The following is a 19162-nucleotide window of genomic DNA, read 5'->3' on the forward strand; positions in this document are numbered from 1 at the left end:
ACGTTATCTAAAACCCATAATTTCACCCTATTCTTATCTCCTAAAGACCTCCACTTCCCTTTGGTAATTCTTTACCCAATATATATTACCTTAAAAATTCTATGTCATCGCTTATTCTATTCCTTCAAATTTTGAATGTAATTTTGTTTTAGTTTGGATGTAATCCACCTTGAACCACAAGGTAATGGCAGAATAGAAATCACTTATGTAATGTAATGTAAAATAAAATAATCAATAAAAATGTATCTTCCTCAACAGAGAAAATAATCATTCTAAACAGTAATTCTCAAGTAAGAAGGCCGATGCTCCTCAACTCCAGCCGAGTTTCCCTTTGGCTTCATCAGGAGGGGGGATGGGGAGAATTTTCTCTAAGGTTCTGTATACTGCACAAAACACATCACAAAACTAAGGGCTGAAATAAACTTATGAAGTAAAACAGATAAAACACAATTCTATATACTGTAATACATTGAAAAAGAATGATCAACTTTTGCAAAATCCAAGCGGAGACCACCGGCGAGCACTTCAGTTTCTGCCGCATAAATGGCGCTAACCTCTGAATGCCGTCATAAATCAAATTGACCAATGGGGGCATCAGTCTTATCTATGGTGATAAATCATCCAATCCCACTACACTAGCAGCAAGCCCCTCCTCCTCCCCTGCAGCATAAGCCAGTCTATCTCGTGGTTTAAATCTCGTTGAGAAATCAGCCTCTGTTCTTTTGTAATTGCTGTGTTATATCCCCAGACTGTGATTCTATCATGCACCACGTCAGGAAACACACGACACACCTACAATACATGCGCCCCCCCCCCCCCAAAGAAAGATTATCATTTTTGTAAATCATGTAATTTTAATGTAAATCATATTTATTACATTTCAAATACAAACAAAATAGTAAAAAAATCATTTAAAATACAAGAAGAAAAACAAAATTTACAGAGTTAATATATAACTAGTGTTTAAGCCCGTTACATTAACGGGTGCTAGAGTACATGTCTGTCTGGTTTGTTTTTTTTATTTGTCTCTCTCTCCTTGGATGCTGTCTGTCTGTCATTCTTTCTGTCTGTCTCTCCCTGGCCCCCTGTCTGTCTATCTTTATTTCTAACTCTATCCTCTTCCCTCAATCCTGCATGTGCCCTTTTTTTCTTTCTCCTCCCCACTTCCTTCCAACGTCTGCTCCCCCTGTCCCTCAGACTTCCATTCAGTGTCTGTTTCCCTCTCTCTACCCCTTCTATCTACTGTTCACCCTCTGTCTTGCCCCTTCCATTCACTGCCCTCTCTTCTCTTTCTATCCAGTGTCCACCCTCTCTCTCTCTTTTCCATATGGCATCTCCTCCTTCCTTTCCCTCTTCCTTTTCCCTTGGTCTGGCATACATTCCTCCTTCCCTCCATGCCCTGCCATCTCTTCTTCCCTCCAAGCCATTCTCTCCCCCTCTGCTCCCTTTCCTCCTTGAACTTCATAGGGCAGCAGCAGCATTCATAATTCATTGCTGTTGCCGGCTTCAGGTCTTCCTCTCTGTCAGGTCGCCTTCCTGAAACAGAAAGTAGGCAGGACCCGCCAGAGAGGAAGGCCTGAAGCCGGAAACATCAGCGAATTGTAAACGCTGCTGCTGCCCGAAGAAGCCAGGCCTTGAAAAACCCGAGGCAGACCGCTTCTCTTCCCTACCAGCCCAACTCCCGCTGACTCGGCTCCCTTACCCTTTCTGATCCCCGCCTGCGTCGCGGAAGCATGAAGACTGAACGCCGGCAATCGGGGTGGCGAGGACGCGGCTCGGGAGACTGTGAAGGTGTTAGTGTGCGGCAGCGCTCCACGAAGCCCTCCTGGCCGCCACCAGCACCAATCGGGGCGGCAAGGACGCTAAAGCTGGCCACCATCGCAGGCTGCTCTTTACAGGAGGATCAGCAGTAGCGGCGGCAGCGGCAGCGGCGAGTGAGGGCCGAGGTGTGTTCCCTGCCGAGGACGCGGGCAGGGAGAGAGCTTGCCTGGCTTCCAGGGTGAGTGAGGGCGGGAGGAGGGGAGTGGCCAGAGTGATCATTGGCCGGATTCTAAAATGGAACACGGCCACGGATCACACACCACAGCGGCAGTATTCACGCTTTTTTAAAAGCGCATGCGCCGCTAACCTTTTATTATATAGGATATGTAACTACAGTTCTAAAATGAGGAAAAAAGGGGAGGGAATTGGGTATATTTGCTTTTAGTGATAATGTTTATTATATTTTAACTCTGTAAATTTTGTTTTTCTTCTTGTATTTTAAATGATTTTTTTACTATTTTGTTTGTATTTGAAATGTGTGAGAGGAGCCGCTGCCGGCACTTTTAAAACTTGAAACTCAGGGCCATCCTGTGTCACAGATTTTGAGTCCTTTGCAGGAGAGGGAGGATTGCATTTCCAGATGGTCCCCCCTTAATCTCTCCTGGTGGGGTAGACTATCTACAATACACATGATCCAGCTCCACAGAACGCCTGACAACAACACTGGTAACAGTAGAAAACTGGATGACTAACCATAAGTTGAAGCTAAACGCGGACAAAACTAAATTCCTACTATTAGAGAAGGAAAAATTACCATCCTTTACAGAACTGGAAGTTAACGCAATCAAATATCCAGTACAGAGCACCCTCAAAATTCTGGGAATACAACTAGACAGACGCTGCACCATGCAGACACAAATCCACAAAATCATCCAAAAAGCTTTCTTCACCATGCGAAACCTAAGAAAAATCAGAAAATTCTTCAACAAAGATCAATACAGAATCATCGTCCAATCCCTGGTGCTTAGCATTGTAGACTACTGCAACAGCCTCTACTTATCATGCCCAAACAGCATGATAAAACAACTTCAGGCCGTTCAGAACACAGCCCTCAGACTCATCTACTCTCTTAGTAAATTTGACCACATCACTAATGCATACTTAGACTCTCACTGGCTTCCAATAAAAGCAAGATCACAATTCAAATTCTACTGTCTACTTTTCAAAGTAACCCATGGAGATGCACCAAGTTACCTTAACAACCGTCTATACCGCAACCTCACACACAGAACAAGGACAACTCAAAGCCTATTCATACACCCACCTCTCAATGGTACTCGACGCAAGAAACTTTACGACAACCTTCTAGCGACACAGGCTGCGAAAATTGACCCAACCGTCTCCAAACTGCTGACCAAAACAACAGACATCAAACTTTTCCGAAAAGAAATCAAAACTCTTCTATTCAAAAAACACCTTCCATCATTCTAACCTACACGCACACGCATACCCCTTCATAAACACCACCCCTATAGTATCCCCTAGCCAAATTCTTCAAACCTTCCCCAAAATCATACTCAGAAACCTAAAAATACAACCTCCACCCGGGATCAGAATATTGCTTCCCTTATCACCATGTCCATAACCACAACCTCCATCTGTAACCAGAATATTCCGTCCCTCAACGTTATGTAATAATCTTCCTAAGTTGTATGTATTGCTATTGTTATGTAAAATTGTTATGTATATGTTATATATCTGATATGCAAACTCCCTGGAAATGTCCAGTTTTCACCCAATTTTGTAATCCGCTTAGAACCGCAAGGCACAGGCGGAATAGAAATCTCTAATGTAATGTAATGATGATCACTCCGAAAATCAATTACATCCTTAGTATGCTCCCCTTTCTCTTCCCCCACTCAATCTATTCTCGCATTGAACACTTACTTACTTCCTTTTTATGGCAAGATAAGCAGCCTCGGATTGCACTCCGTAAATTGAAATGTTCTAAGGAGCAGGGAGGAGTCAATTTTCCTAGCTTTCGCGAATATCACTATGCATTTTTGATGTCTCAGGGCTCCTTATGGCTAAATGTTGAGTCTATGCGTGTAACTCCTATGTGGTTACCTTTGGAGTTCTCTTTGATTGATTCTTATAGATTGCATCATGCTCCTCCCATTCCTCTTTCCCAAATGGCAAAACAAAACCCGATTTTGTTAAGTACTTGGCAGGCGTTCAATCATATTGACTCCCTTTCAAACAAGAAACTGACTGATTCAGTATCTGCACCAATCTGGCATAACCCCAAACTCAGGATAGGCAACGAGGTGATAGTTTGGAAAACTTGGCAACAGCGAGGAATTTGGCATATTTCTCATCTTTTGACTAATGACAAATGGATCACTTTTTTGGATATCATGGCCAAATTTAACATCCCTCCTTCTCAATATTTCAATTGGATCCAACTCCACCATTGCCTTTCTGCGAGGAATCCTTCTCCAACATCTCTTCATACCACTTCAGACCTACACTCTATGGTTCTTTCCTTCTCTGCATCCCAAGGTCAATCATCTAACTGGTATAAATATATACATTCAAAATGTTTCTCTGCAATCCCAGCTTCCCTGACTAAGTGGGATATGGTATTACAATCTCCATTAACTGATCGTATGTGGAAGGAACTGTGGATCAGGATTTTTAAATCGCTCCACTCGGCCTCCCATAGACAATCTGCGATTTTTCTATATCATCGAGCCTTCTGGACTCTGTCCAAAACAGCCAAAATTAAGAGATCCACGGATGGCTCCTGTTGGACCTGTAAATCCTCCGAAGGCTCCCTACGACATATGTTATTCGATTGTCCCCATATACAGATTTTTATGGTCCTCTATCTGGAATGTGATTACCAAACTTTTTAGTATTAATGACCCCTTCACATTAGATGTCTTACTTCTGGGATCCTCGGCACTGTCCTCACCTTTTATCTTTGTATCATGATCGCCTTCTGACCCTTTTGTTATTTATAGCTCTTCAATTAATTTTACAAAATTGGAAAGACTTTTCTAACCTCAGCCTCACTCATTGGTGGAATTCTGTCTGCCTCCATGCTAAATATGAGAGGCATATGGCAGAACGCTCTAAATCACTATCCACTTATGATAAAACATGGTCGATTCTAATGGACCGTTTTACTCAAGACCTTTGAACTAATACTTATGAGACTATTTATCGATATAACATCACTCACCTATTTGTTTTACTCTTTGGCACTTTTCATTGGTGTCTCTTATCTGATGAATCTTAGGAATCAATGTGACCCTCTCCACAATTATAATACCGGATTTTACTAAGCTTTTGTATCTCTATGGCTTATATACTCGCCTACATTTTGGTACTATACATAATTCATGGCCCAGCCACCCTATCTATCTCATAATGTATTCTGGCCAGAAGACTGTATTAGTATTTGCTGTATTATTATTATTTGCTGTTTCTATGTTTAATACCGATATAATATCTTATTATGATATGATGTACTGAAAAGGAGCTGTCACTTCGTTTTTCTTGTTGGGCTTTCTTAGAAGCCTTTTGTTGTCTATTTTATATCTATGAAATCAATAAAAATATTTTGAACCCCCAAAAAAACTTGAAACAAAAACCTTCGGCCGCAGCAGGCCAGCCCGCGGGAAGGGAAGGGGGAGGGGCCGAACGGAGCAGGCCAGATCGCATTAAGAGAAGGGAGGGGCCGAACGGAGCAGGACAGCTCACGGTAAGAGAAGGGAATTGCTTCACAGGGACCTGGAGGGGAAGGGAAATTATGCTGCTGCTTCTGCAAAGGAAAGTGGGGGGGGGGGAGTAGAAGGGAGTGGGGGGAGAGGGAAATGCTGCTACTACTTCACAGGGACCTGGAGGGGAAGGGAAATACACTGCTGCTTCTGCAAAGGAAAGTGGGGGGGGGGGGAGGAGAGACAGAAAGAAATACAGACAGACAAAGGAGGCCAGGGAGAGAGACAGACAGAAATAAAGACAGACAGGGGACCAGAGAGACAGACAGACAGACAAAGGGTGCCAGGGAGAGAGAGAGAGAAAAATAGCAGGAGGGAGAGAGACAGAAAGAAAGGAAGAAAGAGACAGGAGCAGGGAATGAGACATAAATAAAGAAAGACAGACAGGCATATATTCTAGCATCCGTTAATGTAATGGGCTTAAACACTAGTTAAATAATATACGGCTGCGAATATGTGATGTTAATGTATCCAAATAAGGTTGCCAAATAGTAAAAAAAATTGTCTTTCCTGTCTAGCCTCCCATTCTGATAATTGCATATTTTCCATTGTTAAAATGTGTAACATTCTAGAACGCCGATGAGTATATGTTGGTCTTAAAGGTCCAATCCAAAGCACATAAGCACATAAGCATGGCCTCTGCCGAGTCAGACCATAGGTCCATCATGCCCAGCAGTCCGCTCCCGCGGCGGCCCCCCAGGTCAATGACCTGTAGTGATCTATTACTCAAGAGCATTTTGTCTTGTATAGTAACCCTCTAATTGTACCCCTGGATTCCCTTACCCCTTAGGAATTCGTCCAATCCCTTTTTGAAACCCAAAACCGTACTCTGCTCAACCACCCCCTCTGGAAGCGCATTCCAGGTGTCCACCACCCTCTGGGTAAAGAAGAACTTCCTAGCATTTGTTCTAAACCTATCTCCCTTCAATTTTTTTGAGTGTCCTCTAGTTCTTGTTGCCCCCGCCAGTCTGAAGAATCTGTCTCTCTCTACCTTCACTATACCCTTCATGATCTTATAAGTTTCTATCATATCCCCTCTAAGTCTCCTCTTTTCCAGGGAAAAGAGCCCCAACTTCTCCAGCCTCTCAGCATACGAGAGGTTTTCCATGCCCTTTATCATTTTTGTCGCTCTTCTCTGGACCCTCTCGAGTATCGCCATATCTTTCTTTAGGTACGGCGACCAGTACTGGACGCAGTACTCCAGATGCGGTCGCACCATTGCCCTGTACAGCGGGAGGATAACTTCCTTGGTTCTGGTAGTGATACCTTTTTTGATAATGCCCAACATTCTGTTCGCCTTTTTTGAGGCCGCTGCGCATTGTGCTGCCGGTTTCATTGTTTTATCCACCAAAACCCCCAAGTCCTTTTCTAGATTGCCTTTTCCCAATGTCATCCCCCCCATCATGTAGTTGTACATCAGGTTCCCTTTCCCTATGTGCATAACTTTACATTTCTCCACATTAAAAAGATAAAGTATGACTTTCAAACCTGATAAGATTGTTCTTTGAAGAAAGCCTTTTAGGCCTCTTGGAATAGGACGATTAAATCATGTAATTTTAATTATGTTTCATTAGCCACAGTCAAAACACACGCCAGAGATGCACTTTTCACAGTGCTGGCACAGTACCGGCAGCCCTGGACCAGTCGCTGACTTTTGCTCACCAAAAGCCGATGCCGCGCTTGGAGAATCACTCCGGAGTGTTCATTTAAATATTGATGAGCCCATTAGCATGGCAGAATCGGAGACTTGCTAGGAAGCTTGGAAAAGACCACGGTAAGCCATTTTGAGAATCCTCCGCTACCATACATGCACGCTAAACCGGCTGGAACCGGATCAGCGACCGCGTTAAAGGCAACGTGAAGTCTTGCGAATCCGGGCCTGGGTGCCTTTAGTTTTTATGGAAATCTTTTTTTAAAAAATCTTACTTTATAAAACCAAATTCCAAAGAAAAGAAATTAATAAACATCAATTACTAGACCCAAGGATCAAAAATGAAAGTAAAAAAAAAATAAAAATCAGTCTTTAGTTACATTACATTAGTGATTTCTATTCCGCCATTACCTTGCGGTTCAAGGCGGATTACATCCAAACTAAAACAAGAATTACATTTCAACTTTGAAGTAATAGATTAAACGATGAGATAAAATTTTAAGGGAGAATTATGGGTTTTAGATAATGTTTGGTAACTAGAAAAATTAGAGAGTACTAAGGGTTTATGGTTCATAGAGAACCCCGCGAAAGACAAAGGTGCGCGCCGACAACTGAGCGCAAGACGGAGGCGTGCACCGATGAAAATTACAGTTTTTAGGGGATCCGACGGGTGGTTTGTTGGGGAGCCCCCCAAATTATTGTTTTTAGGGCTCCGACGGGGGGACCGTGGGGGGGGGAACTCCCCAACTTTACTTAATAGAGATTGCGCCGGCGTTATAGGGGGTTTGGGGGGTTGTAACCGTCCACATTTTACTGTAAACTTAACTTTTTCCCTAAAAACAGGGAAAAAGTGAAGTTTTCAGTAAAATGTGGGGGGTTAGAACCCCCCAAACCCCCCACAACGCGGCGCGATCTCTATTAAGTAAAGTTGGGGAGTTCCCCCCCCACACACCCCCCGTCGGAGCCCTAAAAACAGTAATTTTGTGCGGCGCGCGCCCCCGCGCTGCGCTCAATTATCTGGGCACGCCTTTGTCCCGGCGCGCTTTTGACCTGACACCAGGGTTTATAGAGTGTTGGATGTTGTGCTGGATAGGTTGAACGTTTTTTTGAAGAGTATGGTTTTAATTTCTTTCTTGAAGGCTTCGTAATCTGTGGATGAAGATAACAGAGTGGTGAGTTGTTTGTCCAACTTAGCTGCTTTGGAGGCTATTAGGTTGTCATAAAGTTTTTTCGTTTGACATCTTTGGATGATGGGTGAGTGAATAGTGAGTGGGATCTTCTGTGTCTGATTGAGGAGGATTGATTTAGTCGGTTACTCCAGTAAGTTGGGCTTTCTCCGTTGAGAGCCTTGTAAAGTAAGCAGTAGAATTTGAAGTGCACTCTCGCTTCTATTGGAAGCCAATACAAACTTTTATAACCCCTCACAATCTGCAAAATACTAACGAGAAGCATTAATCAATGAAATCAATCAAAACTAACCAGCTCTAAATGAATTTCCCTTGAAGACAAGTTTCCAAATGAATCAGATCTAAAGAGAAATCTTAGAATGTCGCACACTGGGTGATTTTAAAGGTTGCCTTCTGGCAGTTTTTACTTGCCCACCGAGGCTTGGTGATCTCAGGAGGCCTTTTATCGGTGGCAGTGCAGAAAGCAAGCTCTTTTCGATCTAACACTTTCATGACACATGGAAAGAAGCCAGTGGCCCTCAAGCTGTATCATATTGTTTGTCTCTTTAGGCTCAAAATGTTGTGCACACAGAGCAGTCATGCTTTGCTGGTTTCATTGGACGGCAGATGCAAACATGTGCCACCTGCCAAACCACAGTGTTGCTTGTGTGGGCTCTGATATCACAATGTTACTTGCCTCTGGACTGAAGCATTTTTGTCGACTTTCCACATCAAACTGTTTCTGAATATCCTTGGCATAGAAAATGTTTGCTTTTCAACAAAAGAAAATCTATGTACAATCTAATGCCATCTTTGGAGCAATTAAAATAAACTTGTTTTAGGCCACAAGATAGCAGCAAATTATTAGAACTTACCAAACCTGTTCTGAGAACCCCTCCCCCCAATGCATGTGCATGAATTCCGTTTAAATGCATCAGACTGTCTTTGTGATTCTACAGTACGTCTGGTAGCACTACAGAAGGAAGAGCTGCTGTCTCTGCACCCAGAGGTTGTGAGATTAAATCCCAGTGCTGCTCCTTGTGACCCTGGACAAGTCACTTAATCTTCCAGTGCCCACCACCTTGAAATGCCAAAGCCACAAAAAGGCAGCATTCCCTTTCATCAAGCCCAGTGCCAACCCAGGTCCCAAGTACCTGGCAGAAACCCAAAGAGCAGCAACATTCCAGAGCTGAGATTGTGATGTCATAATGCCTCATTCCACCAATGCCTAAGAGCCGACCTCATCAGTGATGTCACAATGGCTTGACTGTCCTAGACTTGGCTCACATAAGAACATATGAGTTGCCATACTGGGACAGACCAAAAAGGTCCATCAAGCCCAGTATCCTGTTTCCAACAGTGGCCAACCCAGGTCACAAGTAATAGGCAGAAACCCAAAGAGTAGCAACATTCCAGAGCTGAGATTGTGATGTCATAATGCCTCATTCCACCAATGCCTATGAGCCAACCTTGATTGTCCTAAACTTGGCTAACATAAGAGCATACTGGGACAGACCGAAGGTCCATCAAGCCCAGTATCCTCTTTCCAACAGTAGTCAACCCAGGTCACAAGTACCTGGTAGAAACCCAAAGCGCACAACATTCCAGAGCTGAGATTGTGATGTCATAATGCCTCAGTCCACCAATGCCTAAGAGCCAGCCTCAACAATGATGTCACAATGGCTTGGTTGTCCTATACTCAGCTCACATAAGAATTACCATACTAGACAGACTGAAGGTGTGGCTCACTGGTAGAGCTGCTGCCTCTGCACCCAGAGGTTGTGAGATCAAATCCTGGTGCTGCCCCTTGTGACCCTGGGCAAGTCACTTAATCCTCCAATGCCCACTGCTTTGAAATGCCAAAGCAGCAAAAAGGAAGTATAAAAGTCCCCACTGCCTTTCCATACTGGTAGTAGCTTTTACAGAGAAGATGGTGAATGCCTGGAATCCCTACCAGATGGGTGGGAACAAGAGCAGTGACTGAATTAAAACATGCGTGAGATAAACACAGGATCCCTACCCAGAAAAGCAAAATTAAATGATCTTGACACTTTAAAGAGTAAGCTGCATGGAGCCGCAGATACTGCTCTGGCCTGAAATATGAGCTAATCCACACTCATCAACATTGTATGATTTGCTGGTGGATTAGTCAGCTCCAGTGAGGATTTTACAACCTCTGCACTTGGATAGAACAGAGGAGGTGGTCAGTTGAAGAACTGGGTAATTAGCTCAGTTATGAGACTAATGTTTCAATGATAGCCTGGGTGAAATGAATAGAGTTATACTGTAAATGCAGATGGTCTGTTTGCATCTATAACTTAATTCTGGATTAGAATCTACCTAAAAGTTAATAGCTTTCAGTTATTGCAACTTTGTGACTCTAGGGCAGGGGTAGGGAACTCCGGTCCTTGATCGGGTTTTCAGGATTTCCCCAATGAATCTGCATGAGATCTATTTGCATGCCCTGCTTTCAATGCATATTCATTGGGGAAATCCTGAAAACCCAACTGGATTACGGCTCTCGAGGACCGGAGTTCCCTACCCCTGCTCTAGGGTCTAGCCCACCGTGTAATTAGACTTTGTATAGGGATGGATAAAATGCACATTGGTTTATTCTCATTTTATTTATGGATTAGGATTTTTTAGTTACTGCCTTTCTGAAGGAATTCATTCAAGGCTATGTACAGCAAGAATAAGTCAAACCTGGGGAGGGGGGGGGGGGGAGTGGAATTGGAATTGATCCGGGGATTTTATGATCCAGGAAATTTCTTTGTGCAGTAATATTTGTAAGTTTGTTGCGCTTATTATATAATGTACAAAAATGTGAATAGAAACATAGAAACATAGAAAGATGATGGCAGAAAAGGGCTATAGCCCATCAAGTCTGCCCACTGAATCATTTATTGCGCATTTGTAGTTTGAAAATCAATAAAGAATTTTTTTTTTAAAAAGAATAAGTAACTGCCAGTCTGCAAAAATTTGCCGCTGGTCCGTGGCCCGATGAGCTGGTTACACACGTGTATTCTAACTCAACAGAACCCCGCCGACCCTCCCACTGTCAGGCTGACATGCCTCCGTTCGAAACAGCAGCGGCAGCAGCACTGAACAGGCTCCTTTGCTGCCTTCCCCGACAGGGTTTTCCCTCTGCCACTGCATCACTGATGACATCATCAATGACACAGCGGCAGAGGGAAGGCCCCGGCGGGGAAAGGCAGCGAAGCAGCCTGTTCAATGCTGCTGCCGCCACCACTGTTTCGAACGGAGGCATGTCAGTCTCGTGGTGGGAGGGTCGGAAGGGTTCTGCTGCATGTGGGGGACGGGAGGGAGAGATGGAAAGGTGCTGCACAGGGGGGATGGGTTGGCGGAGTCATCGGGGTTCTGCAAGCTCAGGGCTCACACTGATTCTGCATTAGGGTAAGTTGTATAATTTCTATTATATTATAACTTGTATATTGTGTATAAAACTGCCCTACGAACCCACCCCAAATCCTCCCCTCCCCCCCTACCGGTCCCTGGCTGGCCTGGAACCTTCTCTCTGACCTCAGAATTGACATCAGGGGGAAGGCTTGTGGGCTGGTGGCATGCAATCCCTGCACATGCCTGGCCCTTCCCTTCCCAGAGTTGCGGCGGGGGATAATTAAATGGAGCTGGCGGGTGGCGGTGCAGGCAGTGGTGGCGGCGGGCAGGGAGGAATCGGCAATCATCCCGCGCACCCCTGATCCGCGTATTCCCTAGGGCAGTGATTCCCAACCCTGTCCTGGAGGAACACCAGGCCAATCGGGTTTTCAGGCTAGCCCTAATGAATATGCATGAGAGAGATTTGCATATGATGGAAGTGATAGGCATGCAAATTTGCTTCATGTATATTCATTAGGGCTAGCCTGAAAACCCAATTGGCCTGGTGTTCCTCCAGGACAGGGTTGGGAACCACTGCCCTAGGGTACACGTACCACAGGTTGAGAAATACTGCTGTAGAGCTTGTCTGGCCTTTTCTATTAGATCCTGTTTATCTCTTCAGATCTTTCACAAAACCTTAAAAACCATTATGTTTTATTGCTTTTTAGGCTATACTGTAGCTCCAATGAATGTTAATGGGTCTTTCTTTGTGATCTAATTATGTAAACCGAACCGGGCTCCTATTTTTAGGAGATGATTCTGTAATAAGACTAAGAATCAGATTAGATTAGAAAATGCGAAACAGCGCCCCCCTGCCGGCAATATTGTAAGTGGAGGACTCAGCTCAGCTTAAAGCAGTGGTTTCAAAGTCGCGACCCGGGGTCCACATGCGGCCCGCCAGGTACTATTTTGCAGCCCGCGGTCTGTACTAGTACTGTCCGCTCTTTGCAGCGTCCTCTGGCTTCCCCCCCCTGGCCTCCCGCTCTTACCTTCAGATAATTACCGCAGCCTGCAGAGAGGATTGCCGGTGCTGTAGCAATCCATGCAGGCTGTCATCGTCCTCAGCAGCACGTTCCCTCTGCCACGATCCTGCCCCTTACGTCAGAGGAGGGGCGGGACAGCGGCAGATGGAACGTGCTGCAGAGGCCAATGGCAGCCTGCAAGGAATGCTACAACACCGGTGATCCTCGCTGTAGGCTGCGGTAATTATCTGAAGGTAAGAGCGGGAGGCCAGGGGGGGAAGCCGGAGGACGCTGCAAAGAAGGGGGGGGGGACACGATTTATAAACTACAACAGTTTTACCTCATGCAAAATTGTCATTTCGTTAATAAGACATTAACTATTTTTTCTGCGGTCCTCCAAGTACCTACAAATCCAAAATGTGACCCTGCAAAGGGTCTGAGTTGGAGACCACTGGCTTAAAGGGATCAGTCATTGCCTGCATAATTCTCTGGGCAGGCTAGCTCCTATAAAGCTACAGCCCCAGCTTGCCCAGGTAGCAGTCTGGGTCACTGGCTCTGAATATCAGCTGTACTGGAGACAGCTGATGAAGACTCAGATATGCAGTGCTGATGGCTGAATAAGGCCTGGCATGGCCCATCTGGGTCTATGTCAGCCTGCATTGGCCAGCATATAAAATAAACCCTGACCTCTGCAGGCTGAATATTGACAGGTAAATATGCTAAAAGAAAATTGCTTTATTTAATCGGCAGTTTCCTTTATTTTTACTTCTTAAATATGAAGCAAAAAGGAAATGCAAAATGGGTAAAAATCAATAAAAATTAAAAAAAAAGTTCAGAGCAGGCAAACAATTCCTACAGCAGTAGAAAACAGAGCCGGGGGTAGGTGGGTTTTTTTTTTTTTTTTACTCTCCTGTTATAAAATCGAGCCCTCTGTGAGTCTTTTGATTCTGCTTTGTTGATTATTATAGTAAGTGGGGAAAAAACTCGACCGGGCACAGCTGGCCTAGCTGGACGCCTGAAGACTACCTGTGGTTGATCCACACCAAGGGTTTGGCAGGTCTTCCAACTTTCTTTTTATTCAAGCATTGACGGAAACAATTAATAACTGAGGCTGATATACTTTTTTTTTTTTTTTTTTTTTAATGGCATTAAAGACATCAAAATCTGAGGCCGGGAGTAACAAGAAATGGAAATCAGTGTCTTCAGCAAACATATCCGCTCCTTGCCAGCCCGGTTGCTCGGGCGAGTTGGAGGTGCCGTGTTCCCCTGCGGCCAGTAGGTGTCGCTGCGGCCTCGCTCTGTCCTCGGCGCTACTAGAGGCCGCTTTCAGACGAGTCTTTTCCAGAACGAAGTTTTAGGCTCCAAAGGAGTCGAATTATTGCCCGCTCCCTCCCTTCCCCCGCATCTCCCGAGCCCCAAGGAAAGCGATCTGCGCCCCCCCCCAAAAAAAAAAAAAAACCCGAAGTCAGAGCAGGTGTGATGTTGAGAGATCATTACTCAGCCTAAGTTTAACAATTCATCCCGTCTTCTGTCCCCTAAGCCTGGATTTAGGCTTTACACAAAAGCACTTTCCAAGGCTTACCTGGTTAATATCAGCTTCTGGTTTTCACACTCTGCAGCGGTTTCTATCAGGCTAAATTCCTCCCAACACCTAACAGTCGAAGGAACAGTTTACTTGGTGGAAAACGTCCACCCTGATCAGCCCCTCCTGGGGAGGGGAAAAAGAAAGGTGTCGGACTTTGCTCTTCTATTCTCGGGGCAGCAAACAAGGCTCTGTGGCTGACCCTGCTTGGTTTTAGGGTCACCCAGCTCTGTGGGTGCTTGAACACCCCCCCCCCAATTCCAAATATCTAGCAGACTCCTTGACTGCATTCAAGGAGATGCCATTTTTTTTCGTTTGGTCTAGCACCCCCCTACCAAAAAAAAAAAAGGCTCCTCGGTTCCCTTCTGATCACCTTCATTCCCCCAACATGCACTCGCTTGCATTAGGTGCCATCTTCCTCCATGCCAGGCTTCTCTCGGTGCAGTTGTTATGCCCCAATGCCGGGGAGCGTGTGGTGCAGAGGTTGGAGCTACCCTAAGGTTGTGGGTTCAACTCCCACACGGCTCCTGGTGACTCTAGGCCAGGGGTAGGGAACTCCAGTCCCCGAGAGCCACATTCCAGTCAGGTTTTCAGGATTTCCCCAAAGAATATACATAAGATCTATTTGCATGCACTGCTTTCAATGCATATTCATTGGCAAAATCCTGAAAACCCGACTGGAATAGGGCTCTAGAGGACCGGAGTTCCCTACCCCTGCTCTAGGCAAAGTCATTGCCCCAGGTACATTAGATAGAAATCAGGGGTAGGGAACTCCAGTCCTCGAGAGCCCTATTCCAGTCGGGTTTTCAGGATTTCAATGACTATGCATTGAAAGCAGTGCATGCAAATAGATCTCATGCAGATTCATTGGGGAAATCCTGAAAACCTGACTGGAATACGGCTCTCGAAGATCGGAGTTCCCTACCCCTGCTCTAGGCAAAGTCATTGCCCCAGGTACATTAGAAGAAATCAGGGGTAGGGAACTCCAGTCCTCAGAGCCCTATTCCAGTCAGGTTTTCAGGATTTCCCCAATGACTATGCATTGAAAGCAGTGCATGCAAATAGATCTCATGCAGATTCATTGGGGAAATCCTGAAAACCCGACTGGAATACGGCTCTAGAGGACTGGAGTTCCCTACCCCTGAGATATGAGCTGACTGGGACAGACAGGAAAAAATACTTAAGTACCTGAATATAAACCACTTAGGCCAGGGGTGTCAAAGTCCCTCCTCGAGGGCCGCAATCCAGTCGGGTTTTCAGGATTTCCCCAATGAATATGCTTGAGATCTATTAGCATACAATGAAAGCAGTGCATGCAAATAGATTTCATACATATTCATTGGAGAAATCCTGAAAACCCAACTGGATTGCGGCCCTCGAGGAGGGACTTTGAGACCCCCGACTTAGGCTATAGTGGTATATAAATAAATAAATAAATAGTGAATCACAGGATTTCGTGGATCTCTTCAGGGTCTTACAAAAAAAGCGAGCGGCCGTGCCGTGGGGTCCCCAGGGATCCTCGTTTTCTTGAACTCCCGTGGGCCTCACGGATCTCGCTCATCCCACGTATCATATGTACAGCCCCCCCCCGAAAAAAAAAAAAAAAAGCAGGATCCGTGGAGTGAGCGAGATCAAGAGAGGTCCACGGAAGTTCAAAAAACACGAGGATCCCACGGCCGCTTTCTTTGGGCTTTTTTTTTTAAAAGGGGGTCCGCGTTTTGGACTTGTTTCTTCTCTGCATTCGTTACCCGCCGTCTCCCCCCCCCCCCCGGCTTCTCTACACCCCGGGGCCCCAAATGCCTTCCGCTTGGAGGGGGCGTCACGGATCCCGCGGAACTAAAGCGCACGACCTTAAAAAAAAAAAAAAGCGAGCGGCCGCGGCGGGGGGTCCCGAGGTGAGCAGCTGTTTTAAGGACGCGCGGCGGAGATCCGCCGGATCCGCCTTTCGTCACCGCAGGGACTCGAGGTGGCTAGTAAAAGCCGGACTTTGGGCAGGTGGGCTCTCGGGTCCCCAGGAGTGCACGGAAAAGGGGGGTGTGGGGGGCGCTTTTTCTTCCCGATCTCCCGGGGGGGGGGGGGGGAGGAGATGTGCAGCCCGCCTTGGAAGGGGGTGGGGGGGTGGGTGTGACACTTTCCCACGTGGGGGCTGACGCTGCGACGTCGGCTTCGATCCCGGGGCTATAAAAGCCGAGACCACAGCACGGAGCCCGGCCAGTGGCTGCGGCTCCGGCGCCGAGCGGAGGAGGCTCTTCCCCGGGCGAGCGCCGCTGCTTTGCAACTCGCCCCAAAAACCCAACAGAAGCGCCCCTCCTCCACCCCCCCCCCCCCAACTTACCTGGGGCTGAGAGTCTCGTAGGAGGGAAAGAGACCGCTGGAAAGGTTTGCAGAGACTGCTCGTTGCGTTTTCACTCCGGCTGCTGCAAGGGGCGACCTGTCGGATTTGTTGGTGGCCAAGAGCAAAAAGGAGTCCCAACCCCTCCCCCCCCTCCATCATACGGGCACCTTAGGGGGATAAACATGGACAGCTTTGGGATGTTGCTTTTTGATCATCTTCAAAGGTAAGAGGATGAACTTTTCATTCTAGTTGGAAAAACCTCAAGCAAGCAGGCTCAAAGGGACTTCTTCCCATGCCCCTTGCAGGGCTCCTTTGTCCACCTGGTGGCAACTGATCTGACCTTCCTGGCCCACAGCGGCTTGTGGCACACGGGGGCTGCCCGGGGGCTGATGGGCATGGGTGCCAGCGACTGCAGCGTCCCTTGAACCAGAGATCAGAAGAGCAGCCGGCAAGTCCTGGAACCGGGGCTGGGTAGATGCGAAGGCCCGGGAGAGCTTGCCAGAACCAGCCCCAGGCGGTGCCCCTCCCTGTTTCATGTTTAACCTGGAGAATCCCTTAGCGGAAAGGGGGGGCTTCTTGTCCATGGAGTGCCAGCAGGACTGCTACAATGGGACTCTCAACGGGACTGAGGACGGGCAGAAGGGGCCCCCCTACTCCATCCACACCACCCTGGCCCTCATCACCCTGGTGGGGCTTCTCATGCTCTTCACGGTGTTCGGCAACGTCTTGGTCATCATCGCCGTGCTGACCAGCCGAGCCCTCAAGGCCCCCCAGAACTTGTTTTTGGTCTCCCTGGCCTCGGCTGATATTCTGGTGGCCACCTTGGTCATCCCTTTCTCTTTGGCCAACGAGCTCATGGGCTACTGGTACTTTGGCAAGGTCTGGTGCGAGATCTACCTAGCCCTGGACGTGCTCTTCTGCACCTCGTCCATCGTGCACCTGTGCGCCATCAGCTTGGACAGGTACTGGTCCATCACCCAGGCCATCGAGTACAACCTGAAGCGCACCCCCCGCAGGATCAAATGCATCATCTTTATTGTCTGGGTGATTTCGGCTGTCATATCCTTCCCCCCCTTGATTTCCATTGAGAAAGAGAGCGGCAAACAGGAGGAGCCCTGGTGCAAAATCAACGAGGAGAAGTGGTACGTCATCTCCTCCTGCATCGGCTCCTTCTTCGCCCCTTGCATCATTATGATCCTAGTCTACATCCGGATCTATCAGATCGCCAAGCGGAGGACCCGAATCCCCCCCAACAAGAGGAGCAAGGGCGAGTTGGAGAAGAGGCAGAACGGCTTCCCGGACAAGGACCTGCCGGCCCAGCCCAACGGCGAGCAAGCCGGGGGCTCGGGGGGCCAGGAGAGAGACCCGGAGGCTAACGGCATCGACATGGAGGAGTCCTCCTCGTCCGACCGCCCCGAGAATACGGGGACCAAAAAGAAAGCCGACCGGCCTCCCCGAATCAAAGGCAAGACCAAGCTGAGCCAGATCAAGCCCGGCGACAGCTCCCCCCAGCAAAGGGAGGAGCGGGCGGCCAAGGGCTCCCGCTGGAGGGGGCGGCAGAACCGAGAGAAGCGCTTCACCTTTGTGCTGGCTGTGGTGATCGGGGTGTTTGTCATCTGCTGGTTCCCTTTCTTTTTCACCTACACGCTCACCGCGGTGTGCCAGAGCTGCTGCGTGCCCGAGGGGCTCTTCAAGTTTTTCTTCTGGTTCGGCTACTGCAACAGCTGCCTGAACCCCGTCATCTACACCATTTTCAACCACGACTTCAGGCGCTCCTTCAAGAAGATCCTGTGCAAGGTGGACAGGAAGAGGATGGTGTGAGGGCTCTCTCTCTCTCCAGATGTGGGAGCTGCCCCCAACAGCTGCTCAGCCTCTGGCTCCTATGCAAGTTTGGGCACAGGGCTTCGGATGCGGACACTTGAATTTTACGACAAACGTGAAATGAATCTTCTTTTTTTTTTGGTTCAGGTTTTCTAAACCAGTCTGGCCCCGAAGGCACTTTGGGGGAAGGGTGTGTGACTGGAAGTAAGCACAGTTGTATAATATTACACTCATGTCATGTCGCCTCTATGATTCTGTATGTCTTAATTTTTGTAAGGCATTGAGCTTTGAAAGATATGAATGCTAAATATATTTTATTACTAAAGTATACAGGGCTTTCAGTCATCATTTCACCATCTCACTGTTTCTCTGGGACAGGAAAGGAGGTGAGTATAGAGCAGAATGCCATTTTCAATGCTAACGGGTCTCCTGGTTTGATAAGGTCTATATTATATGAATACAATAATTTCAAATTTGATTTAAGGTTTCCTTTGACACCAAGAAAAGGCTTTACGGGACTGAAAAAAATGCTACGGAGTGCTGCAGCTTTTACATGGTTAAATATAATACCTTCTAATGTTATTTAACAGACATTACATCCCTAAAATGCGTTTTGCACTAACTTTCTCACCCCCCCATACATCCTGCATGAGAAAGAACATAGACATAATCTGTTCCTGTTTCTCTGCCTATAAGAAATCAT

At 46.9% G+C, this 19162-nt stretch overlaps 1 protein-coding gene across 1 annotated transcript; it reads left to right on the forward strand.

Annotated features, from left to right (window-relative positions):
- The first annotated feature begins 16528 nt into the window (after positions 1-16528).
- On the forward strand, positions 16529-18787 carry ADRA2A (adrenoceptor alpha 2A). Its single transcript, XM_033940188.1, has one exon. It carries the CDS (start codon positions 17173-17175, stop codon positions 18457-18459), a length of 1287 nt encoding a protein of 428 aa, XP_033796079.1. The 5' UTR covers positions 16529-17172; the 3' UTR covers positions 18460-18787.
- The last annotated feature ends 375 nt before the right edge of the window (positions 18788-19162 follow it).

This window comes from Geotrypetes seraphini, chromosome 4 (genome assembly GCF_902459505.1).
Source record: "Geotrypetes seraphini chromosome 4, aGeoSer1.1, whole genome shotgun sequence".
In the NCBI taxonomy this organism is placed as follows: Eukaryota; Metazoa; Chordata; class Amphibia; order Gymnophiona; family Dermophiidae; genus Geotrypetes; species Geotrypetes seraphini.

What these genes read in the sequence shown, in the direction of transcription:
- ADRA2A (XM_033940188.1), top strand. Translation starts at nt 17,173, where the DNA reads ATGTTTAACCTGGAGAATCCCTTAGCGGAAAGGGGGGGCTTCTTGTCC.